At 47.8% G+C, this 27,554-nt stretch overlaps 1 protein-coding gene across 6 annotated transcripts in view; it reads left to right on the plus strand.

Moving 5' to 3' along the window:
• The window catches only part of RALGPS1 (Ral GEF with PH domain and SH3 binding motif 1), a gene marked incomplete at both ends in the record, with an annotated part of 42,861 nt that extends 15,307 nt beyond the window's left edge, over positions 1-27,554 (plus strand). Inside the window, 12 exons of one of the 6 annotated variants that reach the window (XM_080355719.1) lie at positions 8,882-9,019; positions 10,023-10,116; positions 12,950-13,017; positions 20,008-20,134; positions 21,821-21,960; positions 23,197-23,248; positions 23,533-23,625; positions 24,509-24,614; positions 25,378-25,470; positions 25,642-25,747; positions 26,823-26,914; positions 27,525-27,554. In XM_080355719.1, coding sequence (XP_080211845.1) covers positions 8,882-9,019; positions 10,023-10,116; positions 12,950-13,017; positions 20,008-20,134; positions 21,821-21,960; positions 23,197-23,248; positions 23,533-23,625; positions 24,509-24,614; positions 25,378-25,470; positions 25,642-25,747; positions 26,823-26,914; positions 27,525-27,554 — 1,139 coding nt within the window. Of the gene's footprint in view, positions 1-8,881; positions 9,020-10,022; positions 10,117-12,949; positions 13,044-19,934; positions 20,135-21,820; positions 21,961-23,196; positions 23,249-23,532; positions 23,626-24,508; positions 24,615-25,377; positions 25,471-25,641; positions 25,748-26,822; positions 26,915-27,524 lie in introns of all 6 variants that reach the window. The other 5 variants (XM_080355714.1, XM_080355715.1, XM_080355716.1 and 2 more) reach the window with 5 other exon arrangements.

Here is a 27,554-nt window from a genome sequence, read left to right on the forward strand (position 1 = left end):
ATTGAGAGCACTGCTTTTGTTGTTACTTCCCTTAACAGCGGCCTCACCTTATTTTCACTTAATCTAATCCCTACCAAGAAGTATTCATGCTGCGTGTGCCTATCTGTGTGTGTGCACATTGTATAGAGCAGCCCTTAAACAGATTCACATTTTAATAAATGTGAAATAAATGATAATAAGTAAATAATAAATAGTAGTTAGATCATGGGGTAGCTATTTAATGCTTACACGAAGGTACTCATAAATGCTACATTCTTTTTTAAATTAATGCAGATTTCATCTTTTTTAATACAGGTAGTCCTTTAGAAAAGTCATAGAAATTATTATGTCCTGCAAAGTTGTCTGAAAGGCATATGCATTTTCAGCAAGTTTGAGGAAGCATGAAGCCCAAAGTTACATGCAGGATTAAATAAGACTTTAAAAAGATTTCATGTTCTTGAACGTAAGGCCAAGAAGGCTTTTCAGTGCCTGGCATCATTAAATGCTCCAACTATTTTGCAGCTCTGTCTGCTCGCTCGTTTTAATGTAACTCTCACGCGAGCCCCGGCTGCCTCCGGAGCAGCGGCGCCTCGGCCCGGCGCGCTCCCGCAGGCCCGCGCGCTCCCGCAGGCCCCGCGCCCCGCCCGCCCCGCTCCGCTCGTACCTGCTCCGCGGCCTCAGTCCGTGCGCGCCCGCGGCCCCGCGCTCCGGAGCGCCGCTGGCATCCCAGCTGCTGCAGCGCAGGGGAGCTCGGCGGCCGCAGCCCGAGCTGCGCGGCTCCGTGCGCCGGGCTGGGGCTGGGCGAGGAGGTAACTGGCTGATCCACAAAGTTCTGCTCTTCTTCTCCGTTTTTCTTCAAGATCCTCTCACAGCCCGGCCGCCGCGGCGGAGCCGCACGGCCGCACCATGCTCCCGGGGAGGCGCAGCGGCGCTTTCCTCTGGCGGAGGGGCGAGCTCCGCATTCCGGTTTGGGAGTCTGGAGTCCGTCACTTCACGCGAGGCTGAAGCAGCCTCAGTTGAACCTCAGCTCCTTTGTGGCAGACTTACATCCTGGAAGAGAAAAAAAGGCAAGCCCGCAGCAAGCTGCCAAGTTCTGGTTGGATAAACCGCCTTCCTCCTCCCACCAGCGCCGGGATCCACCAGCGGCAGCCGCCCCCGGGCCGCGCCGCCGGCAGCGGGGCCGCGGGCGGGGCGGGGCCGCGGGGCGGGGCGGGGCCGAGGGGCGGGGCCGCGGGGCGGGGCGGCGCTCGCAAGCAGCGCGGATGGGAGCCGTGGCGGTGCGGACGTGTGACAGCGGCCCTGGGTGCGCGGCCGCGGGCTCGTGGTCCGCCACGGAGCGAAGCGAACGCGCTGCCTGGTGCGCGCGCGGGACGCTGGTCCGCGGGGCCGGGAGGAAGCTCTGGAGGCCGCTGCGGGAATGCGGCTTCGGTTTCGTAGAGCGAATGAGATGTTAGAATGTGTGGCCCACGGGGTCCGTCCCCAGAACAGCGCGGGGGGGGCGCCCCGCGCTATGGGCTCACAACGTGCTGATCGCGATGGAAAATCCGCATCAGAGACTCTGGAGGAGTCTGTCCTGGCTTTGGAGCCGGGTCCCGTCTGCTGAGAGAAGCACACCGAGGCTGCTCCATGCAGAGCAGCGCTGACACTCCATTTCTACCACTTCCTAGGGCATTTCTGTCTGCAAGCAGCATGTCTCTGGAAATAAAACTGAAACTGTCCAATTCAAGCAAGCTCTCAAAATAATCTAATGCAGATCGAGAATCCATAATTTGGCTGAGCACAGATTTTAAATGTTTGCTTGCTACTCGTGTTGGTAACGTAAAGTGTCTTTCTCGTTTGATTGCTGTGAGTTCTCATGATTTCTCTAGAACTTTCCCAAGAATTGGCTGTCACGGAGCGTTCTTTGTGTGGAACACTTTTGGTCATCAGCCATCATCTTTGGTTTTAAGAAAGTTTTTTTGAATTAATGTAACATTTGTTTTTAAGATTTTTTTGTTAACTTGCTGGGAATCTTGCAAAGAAATTATCAAAATTAAAAGTGAAATTTCACAGTATACAGAGGGGGGGGGGCATCTACTTTTTATCAATATTTTAGTAGTACAAAGTGGTATTTTAGTGTCATTGTATATCATAGCTGTCTTTAGAAAACTATACTATGATGAAATGGTGCATGTGTTCATAGTTTTTCAAGCAGTTTTAAAGAGCTTTGGGTTTTGAAGAAAGTGAGGAAACGTATATGAGAACACTTAGATTAATCAAAGGACAAACAAAGAGGTTAAAGATACTGATTAAACCAAACTATTTCTGTTCAGGCCAGAACATGGACAAGTAGTGGCTATTCGAATAATCAATTATTGGTATTGAAAAAGTGAACGTGTACTATGCCAGAAAAAGCCACACCTACATATATTACACTGGTAGTTCAGTATGCCGTAGACTTTATGTTGTACCTTTACTGTATTGCCTGGGATTCCTGCAGGGAATATTAGCACCTCTTGTTAGTTACTGTCGTTACCATCAGTTTCTAATTTGACTGAGAAGCTTCCTCTTCTCTATATTTAAAGAGAGAGGACGCAGAACCAGGGACTGGAGTGGTCATTTCAGTGCTATTAAGTAGCATAGTCTGGATACTTAGGATTAAAGCAGACCAGTGCACTAGTTTTGGACTGAAAGAGCTGGTTTAATTGAACCAGAACGTGATAATTCTGTTCATTTTTGATAGATTCAGGAACAGGCCCATTGAGTTTTCGTCCAGCTCGCCTGCGGTCTCGCCCCCTCGTTTTGTAGGAGCTGCTGGAGGGGGCTGGGGAGCGCGGCCCGAGTGCTCGCGCCCCCTCCTTGGGTTGTGACGCTGGAGTTACGGCTCTTTTTAACGGCTTTGGGCTCAATGATGTGATTTTTCAAAACATTTCATAGTTGTTCCATTTGCTTTTCATACTGAGAATCTGAGGGATCAGTTTATTTTTAAATGCATGATTGGAGAATAACAGATCCTGCTAATAGTAGGATACTAATAGGCAGTTATTTCTGGCTGTGAAAGCTGACAGTTGTCTTCACCGAAGTAATTCAGTTGTCAAGGAGTGGTCTAATGTTAGACTTGGCTTTGGGAGCCAGTGGAAACACTGTGAACAGCTGGTCATAGCAGTTGACTTTGAGTCAGGAATTAGAAGCTCAAGGTAAACGAGATAGGTAGGAATGTGCATACATTCCTGAATGTAATTCCAGCAGTTGTATTAAGCTACTTCCACTGCTAGTAACTTACCGGCAACATCATTACAGGCGTTACTTTTCCCTGTGTTTTTGGAAAAATGGTTTTGTGGTGTTGTGAGCATTTGCACTCTGCTTAGACTGAAGGTGTGCAAGGGGAGGTGCCAGACAGCGGCAAGAATGACAGTTCTGGAGTCTGGACCTGTAAGTAGGAATTATTGAAGTCTTTTCAACTGAGAGGGTTTTGCGCTCGCGACGCGCCGGCTGCGGGTGCGCGCTCGCGGTGCTGGTGCCGCTCCTGCGGGCCCGGCGCGCTCGGAACCGGCTTTGCCTCCCGCCAGGGCCCGTTGGCTGGGCCGCCGCGGCGCGCTGCGGATCGCGTGGCGGCGCGCTGGGGATCGCGTGGCGGCGTGCTGGGGATCGCGTGATGGCGCGCTGGGGATCGCGTGGTGGTGCGCTGCGGATCGCGTGGTGGCGCGCTGCGGATCGCGTGGCGGCGCGCTGGGGATCGCGTGGTGGTGCACTGCGGATCGCGTGGTGGTGCGCTGCGGATCGCGTGGTGGTGCGCTGCGGATCGCGTGGCGGCGCGCTGCGGATCGCGTGGTGGCGCGCTGCGGATCGCGTGGTGGTGCACTGCGGATCGCGTGGTGGTGCACTGCGGATCGCGTGGTGGTGCGCTGCGGATCGCGTGGCGGCGCCTTCGCCAGGATTCGTCCTCCGTTGTTCCGGAGCACTCTGGGTCCTGCCAGGGTTAACCAGCGTATACATTTGGTTTTGTAGAAAAATTTTCCAGCCCTTAGGCCATGGAAAATATACAGTCTTCTTGAAACCAGTGATACCACAAAACTGTTGGCCTTTCTTACTATGAGCTAATCTCCTAAGAATGTTGTCTCTGGTTTTACAGACTGCTGACTGTAGAGATTTGGACTTTCTACCACTTAGTTAATTGATAAGTTGCTTTCTCTCTGTCCTTTGCTTTATTTAGTACGATACAACCACACTACTGTATGTGGGAAAAGGCTTATGTAAGTAAAGCTGAGTACAAATTGGAAACATATTTTTGTCTCTTCTGGTTTTCCTATCAAACCAGTGTCATTATTCAGATTTGGGGAGAGAAAAGGGAAAAGCCTGACTTTCCATCGGTTCCGTTCTGCTGTGTGTGCCAGTTACACGGCGTGCTGCAGACGCGGCGTCCTGCGCGGGAGCGGCGCGGTGCGCAGGCGCGGTCGCTGCGTGGCGGGGCGCCCGGGCTCCCGCGATCAGCGGCTGTAGAAAGCCGACGATAGCAGAGAACTAAATGCGTTCGATAGAACGTTTCACTTTTTCTTCCTTTTCTTGGAGCATGTTTGTTGTTGTCACAGTAACGGTACAATTTACCAAACAAATGTAGATTATTATAGTGCTTGATCAAAATGGTAAGTAGGAATAACAAACTGAAGTCCCCAAGCTGATCTGAAATACTTAACCATCTGCTAATTATTCTTGTTGTAAAGCAGTGACTGTCTGACTAACGAGAACACGGCGCAGCCGCCGCTCCCTGCCTTACGTCCGTTTGCAGGACTGCGCGGGCCCGCGGAGCGCTGCGCACCGACGTGTCGCACACGCGCCGTGCCCGTGTGCGTCAGCCCTTAACCTGCTGTTTGTCAGCTCTGCTGTTTCACAGGATGCTTTCGTATCCATCATAGGAGTTAGTAAAACTAGAAGGAAGGACACACCTGAGAGCGGTAGGAGTTTCCGGTCGGTATCGCGCTGGTTTTGCGGTGCCTCTTGCAGCGGTGTGAGACACCTGGAGGTGCTGTAAATTTTGCGTTGCACCTTGTGCCTGCAAATTGTCATAAGTCCCTGAAAGAGATTTGAAATTCTGAAATGTTAAGAATAAATGGTGCCGATACCTCTAGAGGCTGCCCGTTGTTACATATTTTCTATGAGGAATTTAAACCCCGCTTTTGTTAAGTCTTCCGGGTCATAGTATTTATTCCCCTGTCTTTCTGATAGGGAAATGCTATCTGTTTGACTGAACTCGTGGAAAATAGAGGATAACAACAACTTGCTCAGGTCAAAGAATCTGTGACAGAACAGAAAATTCAAATGCAGATTTTGTGACTTCCAGGCACATGCCTTAAAACCAGATTTTCATTTGTTTCTGCTGCTGCAGTTCAAAGTAATGCCATCCCAGCTTTTCTCGTCGGTATAACATTGCACATACGATTTACTTTTGTCTTTCATAGCATGTTATTGTCAGTCTCTTTTAATGTGGAACAAATCATATACCATAGATGTTCATGAGCATTTTAAAGCTTATATGCTTGAACTGAGGTTCCCCAGAACTGGGTGAGCTGAGTAATCACTGATTTCGGAAGGCTTGGCATTATTTTTCATTTGTGTTCTTAGTACGCATCAGCTCCAAAGTGTGCGTAGTTGTTATCTGCCTCCGTGCTCGCTTCTCGTTCTCAGAAGCCATGAGTATTGGATAAGGAAACAATAGGAAACGTTTAGGTGTGAATCAGAACACAACTATACAGGCCTAGCTTTGCATCTTGCTGAGCACTGCAGTTCTCCATAAATCCTTTTGCAATAGAACGTCACCTCGGGAGTTGTCTGGTAGATGCAGCACTCAGAACGCGTGATCCGGGCGCCGCTGAACGCTGCAGATCAAGGTCACTCGTTTGTCTTACTTCGGTTTCCCTGTCTTTACGTTGTCAGTAATATTACTGCTTTGTTTGAGCTCTGCAAGAAAAGTGGAAGAGCTAGGTGTTAGAGGTCTTTCTGCCGGTTTAAAACCAATCAGTCTCCTTTACACACTGTGATTTCCTTTGATAAATTTAGTCCTGGTTTCTTTGGCCATGCTTTTCCTTAGTCTGTGTTATTTTTTCCGTGATACCATGTACTAACAAATACTGTGTTGTCTGCATACAATATCCAGCTGCAGTTAGTTCTGGTGACAACGGGGACAAGTCAGCATCACTGGAAAATGTTTTGCCTGTGGAAGCAGCTGCCCATGAGCTCAGCCCCTGGAAAACGTCCTGGTGGCCTCACGTCTTGGAGGGGTTTCCTCAGCGCACGGTAGCGCAGACGCGGGCCAGGCCTTGGGGAGCCAGCGCGGCGCGTTCTGCGGGGCCGCGGCGCCCCGAGCGCTCCCCTGGGGCAGCTCCGAAAGGCGTCTGCTGAGGGGAATGATTCGGGACTCCTCCGAGCAAGAGAAACTGATTCTCATCTGCTTCTGTTATCACACCCTATGTACAGAAGAGTTCAAAATGGCAGTGCCCAGGTGAAGGCTGGTGGCACTGAAAGAGGTCAATATAGCTAATCAACCTTCTTGCTTCAGAAGGAGGGAAGGAGGGAATACCATTGAAAAGATGAAGCTTCGTGTCTATTTACAAATAATATGTTCTGTCACATTCCAGTGTGTGACATTCAATTTAATTTTTTATTGGCATCCATCAGCTCTGTCTTCCTGGGCCTCACTACCCACAAAAAGCCCATTTCCTTACACTTTTATTTGGAAGTTGCAGGACTGTGCTAACCCTCCTATACTTTTTGTTGCTTGTCTGTCTTGTTGGTCCTCACCTGTATATTTTCGTGGAAAACTTACTGTTTGTTCTGGATAAATGCTTACGGCTGCTGATGCAGATCAAGAGAATGTTTCTACCCTTGGTGTCCACGAGCGTAGGTAGAAACCTGCTCAAAGTGGCTGCGCCGCGGTTGCGGTGGGCGAGCGTTGGTGGCTCTGGGGTGTTGGGTGGCGGCTGAAGCAGCTCCCAGCGTGGCTGGACCTGGTAGTGGTGAGTTCAGGAGAGCTGAAAGTTGGCTCTGTCCTTTTACTTATTTATTTATCGAGTTAGTTAGTTATTTATTCCCCACGAGCTGTAAAGAAGAAAACCTCCATGAGTCACATGGCTTTTCCTAAATTTGCTAGGCTGATGCTGGTGGCATGTAACTTAGAGCTCTACATGAGGGTAATGAGACATTACTAGAGAACATGTAAGAACACTTTGATTTCAGGAAAGAATTCGTGTTTTCCCAGATGGAAATCTTACTTCTAGGGTTTTGTTGTTTTGTTTAGCTTTTAATCTGAATAAGTTTGAGGCGTGCTTACTACCAGGACATTACATGAAAATCATTTGTTTTCACTGCACAAAATTATTACACTTCCAGGGTCTGATTGTCAGTAATTCATGGCACCCTAGAAGGGTCTGGATTGGAAGGGGCTTCAAAGCCCAGCGCTCTCCCCCGTGCCCAGCAGAGCTGCCGCAGCCTCGCTGGTCCCGCGCTGCTCTGGCCCGGCGCCCTGGGGCTCGTGTCCTGACGCCGGCGCGTGGTGCTCAGCTGCGCTCAGCGCGGGCTGTTGCCTTTCCGTCCCTTCTGAAAGGCTGCGCCTCACTAGCATAGTTGCATTTCCTGTTGTTTTACTAGCTGGAATTTATTGAGAAAATGTAGTGTTCTAAAGCCAGAACAGCGAAAGGGAGCCAGCTAGCTATTTTCCTGAAACTGAGTGCTCTTTTCAAGGCAGGGCAAGAAAATGTGGGGTGGAGGGAGAGTCATTAATTATAAACATGCTCAAAAAGCAGTATGGAAAATCTAATGTTCAAATATGGTAGATTTTTATGCTGCACAAGTTATTTTCCTGCTCAAAAGAATGTTCCTTTGTTTGTTATGCAACAAGGAAGCACTAACTTCTCCCACACCTCATAGAATAGCTCAGGAATATAGTGAAGTCTGCCTTTTAGCTGACCCTGGACGTCTGAGCAGCCCTGTGAAGAAGGCGCAGGCGGAGGCGGTGTTTCTGAGCGCGGCAGCAGTAGGTTGTAAAAGAACCCGCTACAGATCGTAGTGGTTTGTGTGAAACTGAATGGCACGTGTTGATAAAAGCAGTTGGGTACCATGCAAGAAACGTTGTGCTATATCATTAATTCATTTCAGTCTTAAGCCTGTCTTTATTATTTTTTTTACATAATTTGCAAAGGTAGAATTACCATACAACAGAGACTAAGTCTGCAAAATACCTGCCTATGAAATTTGGGTATAGGTGTGTTTTTGATGATGAAGATAGCTGACATTTTGTCTGCTCGGCAGGTGCTTTGGAAAAGCATTTTTGGCAACTACACTAATCACCATCTTTCTGTACTTACTGAGAAGGTTTGAGAGCTCTGGGCTTGGCCGGCGGGAGCGCCGGGCACTGGCACCGCCTCTCCGCACGCGGAACCGCGCGGGGAACCGCTCGGGGAACCGCACACGGAACCGCGCGGGGAACCGCTCGGGGAACTGCACACGGAACCGCGCGGGGAACCGCACACGGAACCGCGCGGGGAACCGCATGGGGAACTGCACAGGGAGCCCGCAGGCGGAACCGCACGGGGAACCGCACGGGGAACCCGCATAGGGAACCGCACACGGAACCACACGGCGAACCCGCATAGGGAACCACACGGGGAACCGCACGTGCGGCCGCGAGCGCCCTGTCCCGCCTGCCGCCCGCCGTGGACGTTACTGTACGTCAGTGCACATGAGCAAAGTATTTTCTGTCCTTTTTTGAGAGGTGTTATAGAACTCAAGTGCTAATTCAGTTCTCCTTTATTTAATGAGCCCAGACCACGGTGGGGGTAAATAGTTGCCGGCTTTTGTATTAATTAAAAATTACGCAGCTATTTCCCTTTGAATCACTAGATAAATTGTTTGGTTGATTTGTTTGTTACAGGAATTTATCTCTTGGATTTAATCTACATTGATTCTGCATATCCAGCTTCAGGCAGCATTATGGAGAATGAACAAAGATCCAATCAAATGAACAATATTCTTCGAATAATAGCTGATCTGCAAGTCTCCTGCAACTATGGTTGGTATATTTTGTTTTATCTGTTAAGCCTTAACTAAAATTTCTCTGGAACAGCATTGTAAAAGCGGCTCCATCCTCCTGACACTGCCCCTTGAGATATCTGTAAACATGAATGAGTCCCCCCTCAGTGTCCTCTTGTCCAGCTCCAGAGCCCCAGCTCCCTCAGCCTTTCCTCACACGGGAGATGCTCCACTCCCTGCAGCATCTTGGTGGCTGCGCTGGACTCTCTGCAGCAGTTCCCTGTCCTGCTGGAACTGAGGGGCCACAGCTGGACACAAGATTCCAGGTGTGGTCTCCCCAGGGCAGAGCAGAGGGGCAGGAGAACCTCTCTGACCTACTGACCACCCCCTTCTAACCCACCACCTCTCTAATAGCTCATTCCCCAACTTACACTGGAACCTGGGGTTGTTCCTGCCCAGATTCAAGACTCTACACTTGCCCTTGTTCTAGTTCATTAAATGTTTCCCACCCAGCTCTCCAGCCTGTCCAGGTCTCTGATGGCAGCACAGCTCCCAGTGTCACCACTCCTCCCAGCTTGGTGTCACCAGCAAAGTTGCTGATAGTCACACTGTTCCCTCGTCCAAATCACTGATGAATATACTGAAGAATACCAGCCGCAGTACTCTTGACGTTCATATGAGAATCACTAAGAGTCATGGCTGCGGGCTTTAGTTCACCCCAGAACACTGAGCACAGAATTCAAGCAGAGTCTGCAGCAAGTAACACTTTTCCACTTGTGCGATCGCATATAATAAAATCCACTGGCTTTCGTTATGATGAGACACATCTGCGTTTTCTTTAACAACTGAGCATCACTTTCGCTCTATCAAATCTTTAGTATCTTCTTAGAGTCAAAGCAATATTTCTGCCTGATATATTATTTAGGAAGGCTCAAATTCTCTATTTCCATTAAGATAACCATAAGAACCACAAAAAAATCCTGAACCAATAATTTATTTTGCGTGACATGAATGTTCATTTTATTTGTTTGAACACTCCACAGATTATCTTACGACACTGCCCCATGTGCAAAAGTATTTGAAGTCTGTCCGTTACATTGAAGAACTTCAGAAATTTGTAGAAGATGACAATTATAAGTAAGTACTATTATTTTCTTCAAGTTTTGGGGAATTTGGTACATCACTTGGCTGTTAGTTTGATTAAGAGTTGAGCAAAAAGCCATTGGCTGAAGATGGTTTAGGTTTTGCCTGGTGTTCTTCATATTTTATTAATGGAGCTGATAATACCAGGATGCACAGGTAAAATCCAGTATGACAGTCTTCCTTTATGAGTCTAACTCGATTTCCAAAATGAAATATCTTTGTAGAAGTTAAAAGCAGATGAAAATCTAGTCTCTGTTCTATCACATGATGGTTGTATTCTGGGAATTTTGTTCAAGAACCCTAAAGCCATCTCCAGGATGTCCAGGATTGACTCTGTGCTATTGTAAATAACCATGAAAAACATCCTCCCGTTTCAAATTACTGTTTTTAATGAGCGGGTACTTAAGACCTAAACCTGGCAGTTGTGGGGTTTAAGCCTGTCGAAGCAGTGCTGCCAGATGAGGCGAAGCGCTGACCCACGCGTGGGGTGGCACGGGCGCCGCAGAGCACGCGCTCAGTGTGTGAACGTGCTCCGGTGAGGGAGGTGATAGTCCCTGGCCAATAGTTCTGCAGGAACTGGCACATTCAATCATACATTTAGCAGTCAAGGTTTTAAATGATTCAACCATGGCAGATGCAATGCTATATAATTAGCTATTGGCAAATATAGCACCTCTGTTCAGGTGAACAGAATTGCAAGTATTCAAGGCAAACAAATGTTCAATAATACATAAACCACATGCCAATGAAACAGTGTTGGAAGGGTTAATTGAAGTAGAAGGTGATTTGAATATCACAAAGGAAGAATTAGGTGGCCTGATGACTAAAATGATAGCGACACAAAAAATGTTGTATTTATTCTAACATTAGTTTATGGTGTTGATCAATAGATGTCTGTCAGAAGTGAGGTGCAGCCACCAAAGACAAATTCATCCCTATTAACTATCAAATACAGTGTTTCTATAAAAATCAAATTGTTAATACTGCTTCAAAAGGAGTTGGTGAGACCTTGTGTGGAGTGCTGTACACTGTTCCGGCCTCCGTTCGTACAGGGGGTTTAAAAATGCTGGTGCAATTAGGTGAATAAATTCTGTCTTGTCACACCAGACTTAGAGAACTAGGCTAGGCTTTAGCCTAGAAAAGGAGTTTAGGTGATAGAATCACTATGTATGAACACAATTGGGAGAAAATAGGGAGGGTGAAGAGCAATTTAAACTAAGTTGTAATGGTAGCACAAGGATAAATGAATACAAAGATTTAGAAGCTGAATGTTGAAATATGGTTCTTAACCATCAGAGTAATAGAATTTTGGAATGACTTCTTAATTGGAGTAGTAAGACAAATAATTAAATCATTTTAAATCATTAAGTTGGGGAATGGCCTATCAGAGAGCCGCGCAGGGGAAAGGGACCTGGGGGTCCTGGGGACAGCAGGGCGACCATGAGCCAGCGCTGGCCCTTGTGGCCAGGAAGCCAATGGTACCTGGGGTGGGTTAGAAGGGGGTGGTCAGTAGGTCAGAGAGGTTCTCCTGCCCCTCTACTCTGCCCTGGGGAGACCACACCTGGAATCTTGTGTCCAGCTGTGGCCCCTCAGTTCCAGCAGGACAGGGAACTGTTTACATTATATATGTGATATTTTTCATGAACTGTAATTTCGTAGGAAAAATGGATTACACAAAGGGTTTATATAAGTATATGGTACTGTAACGTAATATTTTAAAAAACTGCAAGTCATGAGTAATTGCAGTTTAAATTTGAAAATCATGTTAACTTCAGCAGCAGTCGTGCTTGTGATGCTGGAAGGTATTTGATGTTTCTTAAAGATCATTCAGTACTTTTGATTTAGTTACTTGTGAGAATATATTCAATCAAATTTAGCAGTTTTCTTTCTAGACTTCACTATGGCAATGGAAAACTGGACTGAAGTCAAAAGGGGCATTAGAAAGAGGGAGAGATCTGATTCTTAGCATAATAAAGTTGCTGCAGTTTACATACATTGAAGAACTTTGACCTTTTTCTACCATGCTTGTTTCATCAGAATAAAACTTTAAGTTAAAGTCTGTTTTCATCAAAACTGCCCATAAAGAGAACTCTCGTTCCTCTTCCATGTGTTTGTATTTTATAAGAAGTGTTTAGATTTTGTTTTTAATATTTGATTTCACACTTTCCTCTCAGATTTCCCCGATGGGTCCTCCATGTCATGGCACTTTCTAATCCCGTACAGGAGGACCTGTCAGCCTTGGAAGGGCAGCGTGCGCTCCGTCTTGTCAGCGGGAAGGAGGTGCCGCCCGTCGGCAGCGCCAGCCCGCGGCGCCGCCGCGCCAGCCGGCACGCGAGCCGAGAGGTGCCCTCCCGCGCACCGGCAGGAGCCCGGCGCACGTCTGGCCAGATGAGAACCTCGGTTACACTGAAAAGGAAAATTTGGCAGCCACTTTATATAAACAAAGCTTTTCTCTGCAGTTTTTTGTGCCAGACCAATTGTTGCTTTAAGTTCGTGCTCGTCAGCAAGTAGGAACGCTCCTGAAAACCCCTGACAATGATGTCATCTCCTAAAAATAACAGATCTTTCTTGCTCAGCTCATACACTGTCCTCTGCAGAAGCTCAGAAATTGTAAAATTCGCTAGTTACAAGACTAAGGGGGCAAAAATAGGACCCAAAGCACCAGGATTCCTTCTAGTTATGCCCAAAACGTGTTGCGAGCCATTGTTATCTCAGGGCATCGATGGCAGCCGGGGGGCTTCAGAGCTTCAACTTTTGTTGAGAATTTCACCTTTTCCACTTCTATTGAGAATTTTTTTTTAATTTCTCTAAAAACTTGTTTTTCCAGATTATCATTAAGAATTGAGCCAGGTAACAGCTCTCCTCGACTGGTTTCCTCCAAAGAAGATCTTGCAGGTATAAAACTTCATTTGAAGATCCAAGTAAGGCAATAACGTGAATCGCAGCGGCCGTGCAGCGATGCGCGCGGGGAGGCAGCGGCGCCGCCGCGGAGCGTGTGCTCCTGGGTGCCCGGCAGCCTGAGGAGGGTCCGCAGGGCCCCCGCGTGCTCTTCAGCTTGGGTTTATTCAGAGTGAGAGACAATATAACGACCAGAAACCAAGTCTGGAGTCGTTGTTCCATTTTTCTGTTAGTATTTCCTTCGAAAACTTGACAGCTCGTGGGCTGCGCTATTTGCTGCTCAGCTAGAGAATTCTCATTGCTGCCAGTTAGACAACGGATGTCTCCAGCATTTTGTAATACCCACATGATTTTTTTCAGTGACCTGCACCTATGTGGCTGAAAACATGGTACTTGATTGAAAAAACAAATTAATTCCTGGAGAAGATTAGTTAAGTAACTTAGCATGAATACAAATTGAAATTTAACTAAGTGTGAAGGCAATAATTTATTGTTTCTTTCACAACATTAATAAATAGAAATACAGTGATGTGTTAGTGTTAAATAATTCTGAGCTAAAATACCTAAATGTCAGTAATGAGATAGTTGACCATGGGGAATTAAAAATAGCACATTCAAAGGTGTTCAGGTCAACTTTATTTGAATTCAAGTTATAGTTTGAGATAATTTCCACTTCAGCCATTGTGTGCCAGTACTTGGTGCTTTGCACTCAGCAAGATATAATGGTAAGAGATGATCTCAAAATATTTAGGCAGTAGTTTAATGTTCCAGTCAATAGTTTAAGGCATAGGGGTCTGAATATAGTGATTTTAAGGTAAAATAGAGGCTCTTGTCCCATGAGGGCAGCCGTCAGTTCGGTTCTCCCGTTAGTCAAAACGTTACTGCGTTACCAACAGCGGCAAGCCTGGCTGGGTCCTGTGAGTGACACACTGCCTTCCTATAGCTGCTGTGTGTTTCCAAATACGGACAAGGATCTCGATATCGTAGTAATAATTCCTAAGTCTATAATGGACTTAAGTCCAGGGAATAGTGTTTCCCTTTCCTAAAGTGTAATTACTTGCGTTGAGGATGGAAATGGATTTTTTTCCCAGCATTGTGACTTTTTCTTCTACCCAGCTTCATTTTTCTCTTTCAAAAGAAGAGCAACAGTGTGGTCTAGCCAGGGACACCGTGGGTTTCTTTTTCCACCCTTAAAGTATCTTTATGAGTGTGAGGCTCAGTAAAGACAGTTAAATCCTTCAGTATTTCTGTTTGAAAAGTACTGGAGCAAACCACGTGTCCATTTTCCACTTTGGCTGCCAACTGGTTTTCCAGTAAATTCAAACAGGAGACAGACATCCGATTAAAGTGAATGTCTCACAACAAGCTATGTTTGGTATATGAGTGGCTAGAATGCAGTCATTTAATTACCAAATGCGTATATAATTTTGAATAGTGCTTTTGCAGGAAGATTTCATGCCTTCCGTAACACTTCAGAGGTTCTCGTCTCTTGCAGGTAGCATTTAAAAAGCAGCTTTAAAGCGGTTTATTGAATGCTTTCAGGAGCTGTGTCGTTCACACAACTTCCTTGGCAGCAGCCTAGGCCTGTTCGTTCTGCATTGCTATGGCCTGGGAGACGGGGCTGCGCGCTCGTGGCGCGCTCACAGTTTCCAGTGGAATTAGCTGAGAAAGACATCTGTGTTGCGGCAGCGGGGCTGGGAGTGCCCAGCGTCTACGGCGCAGCTGTTCGCTTGCTTGGGAAGGTATAACTCAGTATGTTTTCCTGAACAAAAGAAAAGATCTGGCGTAATATATGTTAAAGAAGTTAGCCTTCTCAGCAACTGAAGTTCCTTAGAATTTGCACATCAAGTGTAGCTTGGTATGGAAGGCTTTATGCATGTTCTTTTTCATCTTGCTGTTATTTTGTGCTAATCAGAACACAGAAAATGGTTACTCATTCTCTGAAATAGACCATATTTATCCTGTCTCGGAAAACAATATAAAAGCTAAAATAATGTTAAAATAATTGCCATGTCCTGAAAATTCTGTCCAGGGGGCTCCAGGAGCAGTGCCGCTTTGTGGCTCTGACTTCAGACGCAGCTGCTCACTGCAGGTGGCCTGTAAAGCCGTGTTCAGCAGCCCCGGCCCCGGCTGGCGCAGCCCTGGCTTGGGGTGTTCGCTGCGATCGTCGGGGCTGGACCTTCACCTCCCTCCCTTTTTCTCTTTTTCTTCCAAGTAGGTCTTGGTACAATTCTTGAGAATAAGTAGACCAGAAGCTTTACATCACCAGCCTACCAGGGATCTGGAGTAATTAATCTGAAACAGGTGTATTCTCGTTTTTGTTATTGGGGTAAAATTCAGCTCATTGTGCCGAGTCCATTCAACTTTGGGAGCTGCTAAAGAACTCTTAATATTTCTTTTAATTAATTAGAAACAGTAGATTGATTGGACATAAAGTGTGTGATCTGCAGAGTCACACATGTAGAGGAAGTGGAGTCGGAGGAAGGGCTGTGGTGTGCGCGCCCGCAGCCCTGGCGCTGGGCGCGCCGCGCTGGTGATGGCTGCGCTGGTGATGGCCGCGCTGGTGATGGCCGCGCTGGTGATGGCTGCGCTGGTGATGGCCGCGCTGGGCGCGCCGCGCTGGTGATGGCCGCGCTGGTGATGGCCGCGCTGGTGATGGCCGCGCTGGTGATGGCTGCGCAGCAGGCCCAGCGTTTCCGAATGAAAAACCTGCACCGTTTTCTGTGTAAACACGGAGCTGACATTTAAGTTTGCCATTTGTTTTACTGGTTGCTTTGGCAACTAATAAATAGTTTGTGCTAAGTGCTTTAGCAGCCAATCGTTCTGTGGAAATGAGGGTTGTCTAATCCTCCTGCAAGCGCTCGGTTGTTGCTTCATGCGGATGGTGTCTGCTCTTCTTACACTGTACTTAAGGTGGAAATGCAGGGACTAAGTTTACAGACCATCCAGAAAACTTTGCTCTTTAGTTTCAAGCCTACACTCATTTTCAATCTCTTCCTCTGTGATACTTTCCCTACAAATATTTACAACTCATTTGAGTATTTTGGAAAGAGATTAATACCAGACAAATGTGTGGGATCCATGTGTTGCTATCAACCACTAAATCCAGCCAGAATTAGTGGTTTTTTTTCTTAACAGACCAAAGCTTCACAAAAATTGTAGAAGAGTATTCTGTCAACGCAAATATAAAGTTACTAGGGAGAGAATGGTCATGCTCGGCTTTTAACTTCATCACTTTCTATTACTTTCTGTGGCTTCCTTACAAACATGTCTCTTTAATGTCCTAGTTTACTGCTTGTTTAAACTACCAGGCTATTCCTCCCTAGGAATGTCAAGAATATTAAGCAGCCACAGGACAGGGCTTTTCTGCTCTTTTTTTCCCTCTTGGCCTTTTTCTTCAGAGCAGTCACCTGGAATAATTGCTGCAACAAGTTTGTTTGTTTTAATGGATTGGTTACTGTGTTCTGTTGAACCCGAACTCCAGTTTCGCTGCAGCCCCGCGCTCACAACGCGCGCATCTCGCGGCCGCCGTGCGCGGCACCCGAGCCCTCGTCCTGCCCTGCGGCTGCGGGAGGTGCCGCGGCTGCCTGGTGTCCGAGCCCTCGTCCTGCCCTGCGGCTGCGGGAGGTGCCGCGGCTGCCCGGTGTCCGAGCCCTCGTCCTGCCCTGCGGCTGCGGGAGGTGCCGCGGCTGCCCGGTGTCCGAGCCCTCGTCCTGCCCTGCAGCTGCGGGAGGTGCCGCGGCTGCCCGGTGTCCGAGCCCTCGTCCTGCCCTGCGGCTGCGGGAGGTGCCGCGGCTGCCCGGTGTCCGAGCCCTCGTCCTGCCCTGCGGCTGCGGGAGGTGCCGCGGCTGCCCGGTGTCTGAGCCCTCGTCCTGCCCTGCGGCTGCGGGAGGTGCCACGGTGTCCGAGCCCTCGTCCTGCCCTGCAGCTGCGGGAGGTGCCGCGGCTGCCCGGTGTCTGAGCCCTCGTCCTGCCCTGCGGCTGCGGGAGGTGCCGCGGCTGCCCGGTGTCCGAGCCCTCGTCCTGCCCTGCAGCTGCGGGAGGTGCCGCGGCTGCCCGGTGTCTGAGCCCTCGTCCTGCCCTGCGGCTGCGGGAGGTGCCGCGGCTGCCCGGTGTCCGAGCCCTCGTCCTGCCCTGCGGCTGCGGGAGGTGCCGCGGCTGCCCGGTGCCGGTCGGGGCTGCGCGCCCGCTGCGGCAGCACCAGCAGCGCAAGGCTGACCGTTAGTGACTCCGTACGAGTAACAGCTGAAACCAAAAGTGTCACCTCTATTCAGAAGGCATACGAAGGAAATAATCCCGAATGCACTTACTGTGCAGTCGGAAGTGCATTAGAAATGTGGTGTATTCTGGAGTCCTGTGAACATAAAATGGACTCTGGAAGCGGAGGGCTGGGCGCCTGGGCGCACACAGAGGGCTGCGGTCAAAGGCTGGTTCGTGTTCCTAGTTTGCTCTTCCCTGAGAAGCAGCCGTAACATACATGTCTCGCGTGTTGTATGCGTGAACAGGCTTCCGTTGGATCGTAGAGAACAATTGAAACTATGGTTTTACAATAGCCATCACTCTAGATTTATTTTTTTGCGTCATTCTTGATTCTGTGCACAAAATTCTTCTTAAGTTCTTTATTGTGTGTCCTGTAAGTAGGTCTTTCTATTTGAAAGTTTTAATTATCACCCACTGACTTTGGTTACAATGGCAACAGAACAGTAAAAATTTACAGTGAAGATTTAACTAGAGAGTCTGGGGCTTGGAATGTCTTTATTAAGTTTTAGAAACAGAGCTGGTAAGTATCAATTTTACTTCTTAGCTCCTTGCCAGAAACTAGTAAATAGTTGAGACTGCTTTACCTTCCTGAAAAAATCACTCAGTTTTTCAGCATATAATATGCAACTCATTTTTAGTTTTCTATTTGGATGCCTACTATTGCTTTTCGATAGATTTTAGTGGAGATAAATTGCGAACTTTAACTCCTTCACCCTGTTGCTTTTCTCAAAAGCTCTGGAGACTGTAAAGTTCACATGTTCTGCTGAGGGATTGCAAAAGTAACATTCATTTATAACGTTTGAAGGGTTATTCATGGAAAAATTATGCAAAGGAAAAAACAGTGAGATCCTCTGGGATATGTGTAAACTTTTCCAAATGTTCTTGCCGCAGATCTCTGAGCAGCACTCAGCTCGCTCTGATGAAGTTGTCTCACGTTCCCTAATGCAAACAAATTTTTAATAACGTTTTAATATTTTTATACATTATTTTTGTGCATGTCAGCATAGTCTTGAAAATGATGCTGAGAAATAATGAAAACCAAACTAACCCTTGTTCATGCCAGCTGACTGGAAAATCCTGCTAAGAGTGCTTTGTTTCCATGAAAGGCACAATAACAGAGCAGCCATCACGGTAACAGTGTGCGCTGGGAGGGGAGCCAGGAGGGTGAAGGGAGAGCTCGCAGTAGCGGATTACTTCACGTATTGGAAAAGAAGGGGCAAAATAACTCCATCTCAGATGAATTTAGATATTGGAATTTTGTTATCAGCAATATCAGGCAAAGCTGCTAATTGCTCAGCAGTCTGGTATGTCCATAAACATCCCCTGGTCTGCAGCTCCCGCCGGGCTGCTCGGCGCGGGCTCTCCGCCCCCTGGGCTCCCGCGCCGGCAGCGCCGCGCTGCGCCGGGACGGCAGCGCCAGGCTTCCTGCGGGCCCTCGGCTCAGGTCTTTTTACCTGAGCGCAGGGGTAGCAGGGCCAAACTGCGTACGTTTCCTTCTCTTGCCTTGGAGCTGAGGAGGATGCAGAACTATGTAGAACATGTCCACAGCTGGTATTTCTGTTTTCATCTTAGCACACGAAGCATTCTGTTTTCTGTCATCAGGATCTTCACTAAAGATACCTAACTGGGAGTTAGAATAGGTCAATTACCTCCTTTCATAGGACTGATGAAGGCAGTTGCGACTGACATGCATAACAGCAAGGATTTTTTTTTTCTATTTATCACTAATTTGAGGGCAGACGCTTCTGTAAGGGTTCTGGTGATAGTTGTATGTGGTTTGTCACACCGTAAAGTTTCTGTCTCTGTTGATCTGTTTAACAAGTTTAGGTTAGAGAGCAGAAGCTGACTAAGCTGAAGTCGCTGGAGCCTCCAAGAAGGTTCCTGTACCGCAGGGGCCGCGTGTCGCGCTGCTCCCCGGGCCGCAGCACGCCGGGCACGGGCGCGGGCAGACAGCCGCTTCCGTGACCACCGTTCCCTCCTCCGTAATAAGCACCAGTGCCAAAAAGGAATATTTAAAAGTGAGATGTTCATTGTGAAGCCCAGGGTAGCCTTGCGTTCACTGAGGGTGGTGGCTGGCCGTGTTGTTCTCCCTGCACTGGAGAGTTCACCGCCAGCCTTGTGCAAACAGCATCCATGAACTGGAACTAGAACAGCTGGTCCGTGTTTTCTGGGAGGCGTCATAAAACCTGTAAAATGAGAGGAAGAATATTTGCAGTAAGACATCTCTAGATCATAGATGATTGAGAAGTAATGCATCTGTCTGGCCATTAGATGCATGGAAAACCTCTGCTTTCTCTTGCATGCTCAAGCTGTGAGTCAGTATGAGCAAATTGTTTACAGTTTATTCACAACATGGAGTTGTGAACAAAATTTGAAACATGTGTGAGCTTTGCTGCTCACACCCGAAGAACAAACTGAGTTTGTGGCTCTGCACATTTCGCTTTGGCACATCCAGCTCTTGAAAGGGTGCCAAGACTTTTGTAGGAGTTCATTGTTAAAAGCGTGTGCAAAGCTGTTTTAAAAAATACCTTCAGACACTTCAAGAATGTAGAGATGAATTCGTAACAGAAATGGATGGTGTAACCCTAATTTGCAAGAAACAGCTCTTCAGAAATAGTGTCTTTTGGTTATCTGTAACAATTCATTTTAATCAGTGGCTAAACACACCAGCCCATGAAATTTATGGGGTTTGCATCAGTTCAGTGTTAAACGATCTCTGTCTTTTAGGTCCATCTGACATGTCGGCAATTATGAAATTCAGCAGGAGACCCACGTGTCCAGATGCCTCAGTAGCAGCAAATCTGCCGACACCTCCTGTTCCGCGGCACAGGAAGAGCCACAGCCTGGGAAACAAGTGGGTACCGCGCGGGGCAGGGCTTTGGGACAGCAGCAGAGCACGCTGCGATCCGCGCCTTCCGCTGCTTGCGCTGCGAGAGTGCGTCAGGCTGCGCTGTGTATGCTCTGGGTTTCCTGTTGACTTTTGCGGAGCGTTCGCTGCTGGTGCCCGACGGGCAGCGTTGCGAGCCGCGTGCCCGCTCTGCTCGGGGGGTTCCTGGCTGTGCGTGACTGATGTTGTTTTTTAAGCATCTTGCGAATGTGTCCAAGGAAACTTCTGTCTGCTTGGCACACCTTATCACTCAGGAAAGCTGTGAACTTTCGCAGTGTGTTATCTGGGTAATATGGGTTAGAAACATTTTTCGCTACCATTTACCCAGCTAAGTGAGAACACCTGCTCCCAGTTAAGGGTTCAGTGTTTACCCCATTTCACAATTAACAGGTTAGGGAAAAAGTTCCCGTGACCTGTCCAAGGTCAGTGTTGATGCGTTAGCTCAGCTTAGTGAAGGACCACTAAGCAGTGGCTTAGCTGCAGTCTGCTGTTTCTGGCTTTCTACCTTTGCCCCCACCCAGGGTGTTCAGGCTTTGTATGGAGAGGAGTCAAAAAACTTAAAGCTTCCCATCTTCAGAAATTTAATAATTGTTACTTACAAAGACCACTAAAATCTGAAACTTGTTTCAGTATTCAAGGAGCATATGTACAGAAGGAAAGTGTGAGCAGTACCGTTTAATTGCCTGCTACTTAATAACCGATTGATAAGGCAAAGTCTGAGTGGAAATATCACAGAATCACAGAATCGACTGGGTTGGAAAAGCCCTCAGAGATCATCCAGTGCAGCCCTTGGTCCAACTCCAGTGCATGGACTAGATCGTGGCACTAAGTGCCGTGTCCAGTCTCAGGAACAGGTGAGGGGTGTAACAGCAGGGAGGGACGGAACCTCTGCGCCCCACTGCACGAGCTGCCGCCGTCGCTGCTGCCGCATGGGCTGCGTCGCGCTCGCCGGCCCCGCACGCTGGCTCAGCACGGGCTGCCCCGCACGCTGGCTCAGCGCGGGCTGCCCCGCACGCTGGCTCAGCGCGGGCTGCCCCGCACGCTGGCTCAGCACGGGCTGCCCCGCAGGCTGGCTCAGCACGGGCTGCCCTGCAGAGTGGCTCAGCACAGGCTGCCCCGCACGCTGGCTCAGCGCGGGCTGCCCTGCAGAGTGGCTCAGCACGGGCTGCCCCGCACGCTGGCTCAGCGCGGGCTGCCCTGCAGAGTGGCTCAGCACGGGCTGCCCCGCACGCTGGCTCAGCACGGGCTGCCCCGCAGGCTGGCTCAGCACGGGCTGCCCCGCAGAGTGGCTCAGCACGGGCTGCCCCGCACGCTGGCTCAGCACGGGCTGCCCCGCAGGCTGGCTCAGCACGGGCTGCCCCGCACGCTGGCTCAGCACGGGCTGCCCCGCAGGCTGGCTCAGCACGGGCTGCCCCGCACGCTGGCTCAGCACGGGCTGCCCCGCAGAGTGGCTCAGCACGGGCTGCCCCGCACGCTGGCTCAGCACGGGCTGCCCCGCACGCTGGCTCAGCGCCCGGCGCCTGGCGGGCAGCAGCGCGTCGCTGCCCTCCCGCAGGCTCTTTCGCGGCAAAGGGGAGGGCTGCGATCACCGGCAGGAGCCGAGGGCTGCTGGCATAAGGGCGGTTTTGCATTTTTCTCTTTCCAATTTTCCAGCATGATGTGTCAGTTCAGCGTAGTGGAGAGCAAAAGTGCCACGTTCCCGACGGAGAAGCCACGCCATCTCCTGGATGACAGCGTCCTGGAGCCGCACAGCCCGGCGCGCGGCCCCGCGCTCGCCAACGGCCTGTCCCTAGGTGGGGTCTGTGTGGGGGCTGATGTTCCTGCTCCTCTGTCCCAGTGCCCTGGAAGCTCACAGAGAGGCGCACAAGTAGGGACCAGGAGGCTCATTAGCTCCTGCGCAAAGAGCCGTCCCTTTCACGGGGGAGGTAGATCGGAGCTGCTGCTCGGCTGCGTAGCCAGCTTTGTCTGAGCCTTTCTTGGTTACCTGCTGATGGTTTTGGTAGAAGCGGAAGATTGTCTTTGTATATGCTCTGTATGTGACAGCTTTCACCAGGAGAAAACGCTGCGGCTGAAAAGTGGATATGTATTTTGAAAGCTGCCTTTTCACAAAGGAAACTTTAATTTTAACGATATGTTTTAGAAGATGGGAGAATAGTTTAGCTGTGCTCTCTCAGCCTTCAAAAGAAACATAAAATAAACTTATGAAAGAGGATTATGACAATTACATTATGGTATTATGACTAATAAAATAATTATAATAAAAACAAAGTAATCAAGAATCTGTCTTCTAAGCAAGAGAAAGGCACCTTTTAAATGTCTCAGGCTATTTCTAGACTAGGAAACAGACTGTGAAGGATCACAGGTTACTGGGCCAGGAAGCGTTTGACACTGAGATGGGCTGTGAACCTCTGAAAATACAGGCACAGCTCACTGTGTTACACTGAGCACGAGAAGATCAGTCCTGGGCAAAATAAAACCGTGAGCTAAATAGCTGCGCCAGGGAAGGAGGGACAAATGGCTCACGGGCTTGGAAAAGAAATAGGGACTATCACTGTAAATACATTGATTTGTTGCAACTCCTAGCAGCAACATAGAGCTGGCCTATCCTCTCTTACAGGTGTGCTTTCTTGTTGAGGACAAACAACGGTATCATGTCTAAGAACCTTAATTGGCTTACAGATGTTGTGGTAGAAATCTTAGAAAGTAACTGGACATTGTGTTCCTGAAGTGCTCAGCGTTGGAAGGAAAAGCAGCGTAACGAAAATTGAAGTAACATGTAGATGTCCGGTATTTAAGTGCAGCAGTAACAATGACTTTGTTCATGGGTGGGATATGATAAAGGCTTATGTAAGCTTCTTCCAGTTTTAGATTTTACCCTGAACTCTAACGTCTTCAACTTTGAAACATGATTTGAGTAAGCAAGTTGCATGGTACTATATAAAGATTATTCTGGTGATGCACACACAACTGGTTTTGTGTTTTCTCCCGGGTGGTTTTCTTACTCCGTATCTGCCCTGCTGTTTTTCTAGATAGCAGTGAAAGCTCAGAATTCAGTGAAGAGCTGCCCGCAGGGCTTGAAAGGTGAGTTAGTTTTCATCTGTACTCACTGAGCACTCTACAGACTTAGCTAAGAAATTCACAAATTATCCCTAACACAAGTAAACCCTAAATCAATAGTTATTTTTATCAAATTATTGATTAGTTGGGAAAAAAATAGCATGAAGTAAAGAACTGTAAAGTTATTGGATTTTTCTCCCCATGGACCTGAAAAGATTGGGAGCTCTCTCTGTCATGATTACCAGAGCCTAACTGCTAAAGTCTCAGACTAGAATTTCCCCTCATCATATATTTGCATTCACAAACAGGGGTCGTTTATATGCCACACTGGGGCCTAACTGGAGGGTACCGGTCCGGAATTCTCCCAGGAGCCGAAGCTGTGTCTACAGGTACCGCTCGGGGTCTGCCTTGCGCAGTGCATGGTGCTCAACTTTCATTTGTGTCTCTAGTGCACATTTCTAGTGTAATGTATTTTGTGTCCAAAAGTGTCCTTGTATGACTATATCAACTCGTGAAGAGCCTTCCCCTCCTGCTTGTAAAAATTCCTCTTAATGCTAAAGCAGAGGAATGGCCAGAAAAGAAGAAGAAAAAGAGGCCTCAGAGTCTTCAAGCCAGAAGATCAGGGCAGCTGCGTCCCTGCAGATAAGTGTAAAGGAGGAGGCAGATGGGCAGCTCCCGTCCGTCGCCGTTGCCGTGTTCGTCCCGGCCGTGTGCGTCTCTGCACCCGTGCGCTGGGGGTCGTGGGGCCGTTGCGCTCTGTGCTTGTCCCGGGAAAGGGAACGGTATTTTAATCACTGTACAATAAACTATTTGGCATTGTTATGTAGTTTCCCCAACTTTTTTTTCCAATTAGCCAAGGTAGTTTCCTACATTCTTTTTTTATACCTAAGGTTTACTTTAAGATAAAATTACATTTGTGGGAGCTCTTATTGCCAAAATTTTAAGCCATAAGTTTCCAGGAACCCAGGTAATTTTGGTCATTTACCAGAGTGAAATACAAAATTGCCTGTTCCTGCTCTGACTTTGGGCCTCAATATTTATTGTGGTTTATTTTTTCATCTCAGAGGCCCCAGAATAGAGCCTTTTGTTGATCTGCTGTTTTTCAAAGATCCTGGTTCCTATTTGATATCTAGGTCTGGAAGATACGTATTACAGAGTCGAGTGTCAGATGAGACAATATATTAAGACACTGCAGGAAAAATATATCTAGAGCTAAATTATATTGCTTTCTTCTTGTCCTTATTTGTCTGCTCAAACACATACAGCGGTGTTTTGTCCCTCCAGCCCAACAGGGGCCTGCAGCTGCACCTTGGCCGGTTCCGCGGGAGTCATTACCATGGAAGGGCCATTAAGGAGAAAAACGTTGCTCAAAGAAGGCAAGAAACCTACCGTAAGTGACTCGTAATTCTTCCTGTGGTTCTAATTCAGCAGTGGTGTCTTAATTCCAAGGATCAGATTAAACCTGGAGCTTGATACCACACAAAATAATGTTCCTTGTTATTATCAATTGTGAAGTCATTTTCTGTTCAGAGTTTTAACTGGGTTATAACAAGGTTGTACACTTGGAACGTCGGTTTCCCTGCATTCGCAAGTGGTGTCTCTAGGTTGTGGCAGCAGAGCATGAATAAAGCAGCTCTGTAAATCAGCGTTCGTTTCTGTGAGGGCAGGAATTCAGTGTCACGGTGAGATGGGAACGCTGCAGGGCACCAACCCACGTCACCAAAGTCTTGGTAATTCTTTCTTAACCTAAATTCACAGGTTCTGGTCCTACACATTTGGGTTTTTTTTGTTCTCTGTAGAGTTCATTGACATTTTTATGTGCAGCCCTACTGTTCAGTGCTAAAAGATGAGAAGAATTGCAGAGATGTCATCTCAGTAAGTTTTATTGATCAAATGCAGAAGTCTGGGACCTGTCCAGTAGAAGGCAGCGCACTATTTTGTTGCGAAGCAATCAGTCCTGATACCTTTGTGAAGTACCAAAGTAAGATGTATTGTTTTCACAGCCAGCCATCCAAATTTAGGAGACTATCCAACTCTCCGTTCCTTGCTTCTGGAACTAACGTGGGTAGCACTTGGACTTGGTTGTGAATAGAATTTTGAAATGTCAGAGAGAGATGCAGAGTTTTTCCTAATTTTTTTCCTTTCTGATTCAGCTCTCCTCATGGACTAGATACTGGGTTACGCTTTCAGGATCAACTCTTCTGTACTTTGGAGCAAAATCTTTAAGAGGCACTGAAAGAAAACACGTAAGCTTTATATTTGTTCTAAAATCAAAAATGGCACACTCGTAAGCAGATCTGGAGGAGCGCTTGAAGGGCGCCCGCTGTGCAGGCTCAGGCGTGGCTGCGCTGCTTTTCCAGTCCAACGTTAATCCCTGGTTCGGGCTCAGCTGCGACTGACTCGTCCGTCTCTTCCAGTACAAATCAACGCCTGGTAAGAAAGTCTCCGTTGTGGGCTGGATGGTGGCACTGCCTGACGACCCCGAGCATCCCGACATCTTCCACCTGAATAACCCTGACAGAGGTAGGCGTTGCGGATGGGCATCGGCTGCATTACGTTTCTGTGTCAGGAGGCAGATTAATCTCTGTTAATGAGTTTGTAGATGACAGAACTTGCAGTGGCACGCATTTAAAAGTCTGAAGAGGGAGATTTTCAATATAGAGTTTTTAAGAGAAGGTACAGATGAAATTGAGCATATTCCTACGCTATGTGGAGGTGCCTCTGTGATGCCTACAGAGGTATTGCTGTATTAGACAGTTCCTGCAGGCTTTGCAGACGTTGCCCGGTCGGTCTGAGATCGCTGCGTGTTTGTGCCTGTATACCCTGATCCCAAAGTTTCTTAATAGCTTCTTGAAATTGGCCAATATCCAATCTTGACTTACACTGAGGCCAATTAAAATATTATGAAAATTCTTCAAGCATCAAACCATTTACCAAAAAAACCCACACCTTAAGTAATTATTAATTACTTTTTAATAATTAACTTTGAAGTGCCATGACTCTTCCACCTTGATTAAACTTCTAAAACTTCAACAGATCAGAAGGCCTCTTGGGATATTTTGCACTTCGAGTGGTTATATAAGGATTTTTGAGGCCTACTTCACTTTTCATGTTTTGCCCTTCGGTGCTGGGCATGGTTTGGCATCTGCTCGGGAAGCGTTTGATTGCCAGAAACTGTTTACAAAATAACAAGGCATAGGGGAACCTCACAACAGGACACTGAAGAAAACTAAGTTCACAAGTACTCAAAGCTTTCCTAAGAATTTTGGTAGTAACCACAGCAGTGTTAATGAGAAGATAGCCAGGAGTAAAATGGATGAGACATAAGGGATACTTTCTGTGGCTGTGATTTGGCCTCTGCCTGTGTGCTCCTCTTGGCTTTGCAGGCCACGTACCTTCTCGTTCTCTCTTCACACCAGGCCTGCTGGATGTCCCGTCTCACGGGGTCCCTGGTACATGATCCACAGTCTGTTTGAGCATTTGAGGTTCAAATTAATTTGACAGTTTCCTTCAGGACTTGGGCTTGTGCACAGAAACGAGAATCCTCGACTGCCTGTCTGTCTGCACCCTCAGAGCCTGGGATTTTCTTATTTTTTAGGCAATGTTTACAAGTTCCAGACTAGTTCAAGGTTTCACGCAATATTATGGCATAAGCATTTGGATGATGCGTGCAAAAGCAACAGGCCTCAGGTAAGGTTGTGAAACTTATTTCTACCCACTTTTTAGTATTTTCCAGAAAATCTGGACTGGAAAAGATACCTCTTTGCATTTTATACATTGATCCAGTTTTTCAATAGGAGGAAAAAAAATTATTTAACACTAGAGATATCCCACGAAATCAGGATTTGTGCAAGTGTAGCTCTAGGTTTGGTTACCTTAACAGCAGCTTCAAGTGAGGTGATTCCATCTCTGCTTCAGAAGGGGCTTTCTCATGGGCAAAAAAGGCAACACCCCAGCGCTCACCCCAGCGACTGCGGCTGTCGGTGCCATTGAAGTGAGTGTCCTAGAAAATGCTGGTTTGTCCTTTATAAAGCCAGCTCATTCTTCTCTTGAGGAAAACGTTCACTCTTAAAAAGATTTCCAAAGGTCATATTAATAGGATGCTGATCCATATAGGACCTAGAGCAGGATGCAGCTCGAGAATCTTCTTTACACGCGCACGTCCCCCCCAGTATAAACTGATGACTCCTTAGAATACTTTAGCTGGAGTGGTCCACTCTGTTTTGTAACCTCGCAGTTTCCCACTGCTGTAGTAGGCTCAGGAGCATTACACTGCTGAATAATTTACATTCTCTTCCAGGTACCTGCTAATCTAATGTCATTCGAATAA

The sequence above is a fragment of the Nesoenas mayeri genome (genome assembly GCF_963082525.1).
Source record: "Nesoenas mayeri genome assembly, chromosome: 18".
NCBI lineage: Eukaryota > Metazoa > Chordata > Aves > Columbiformes > Columbidae > Nesoenas > Nesoenas mayeri.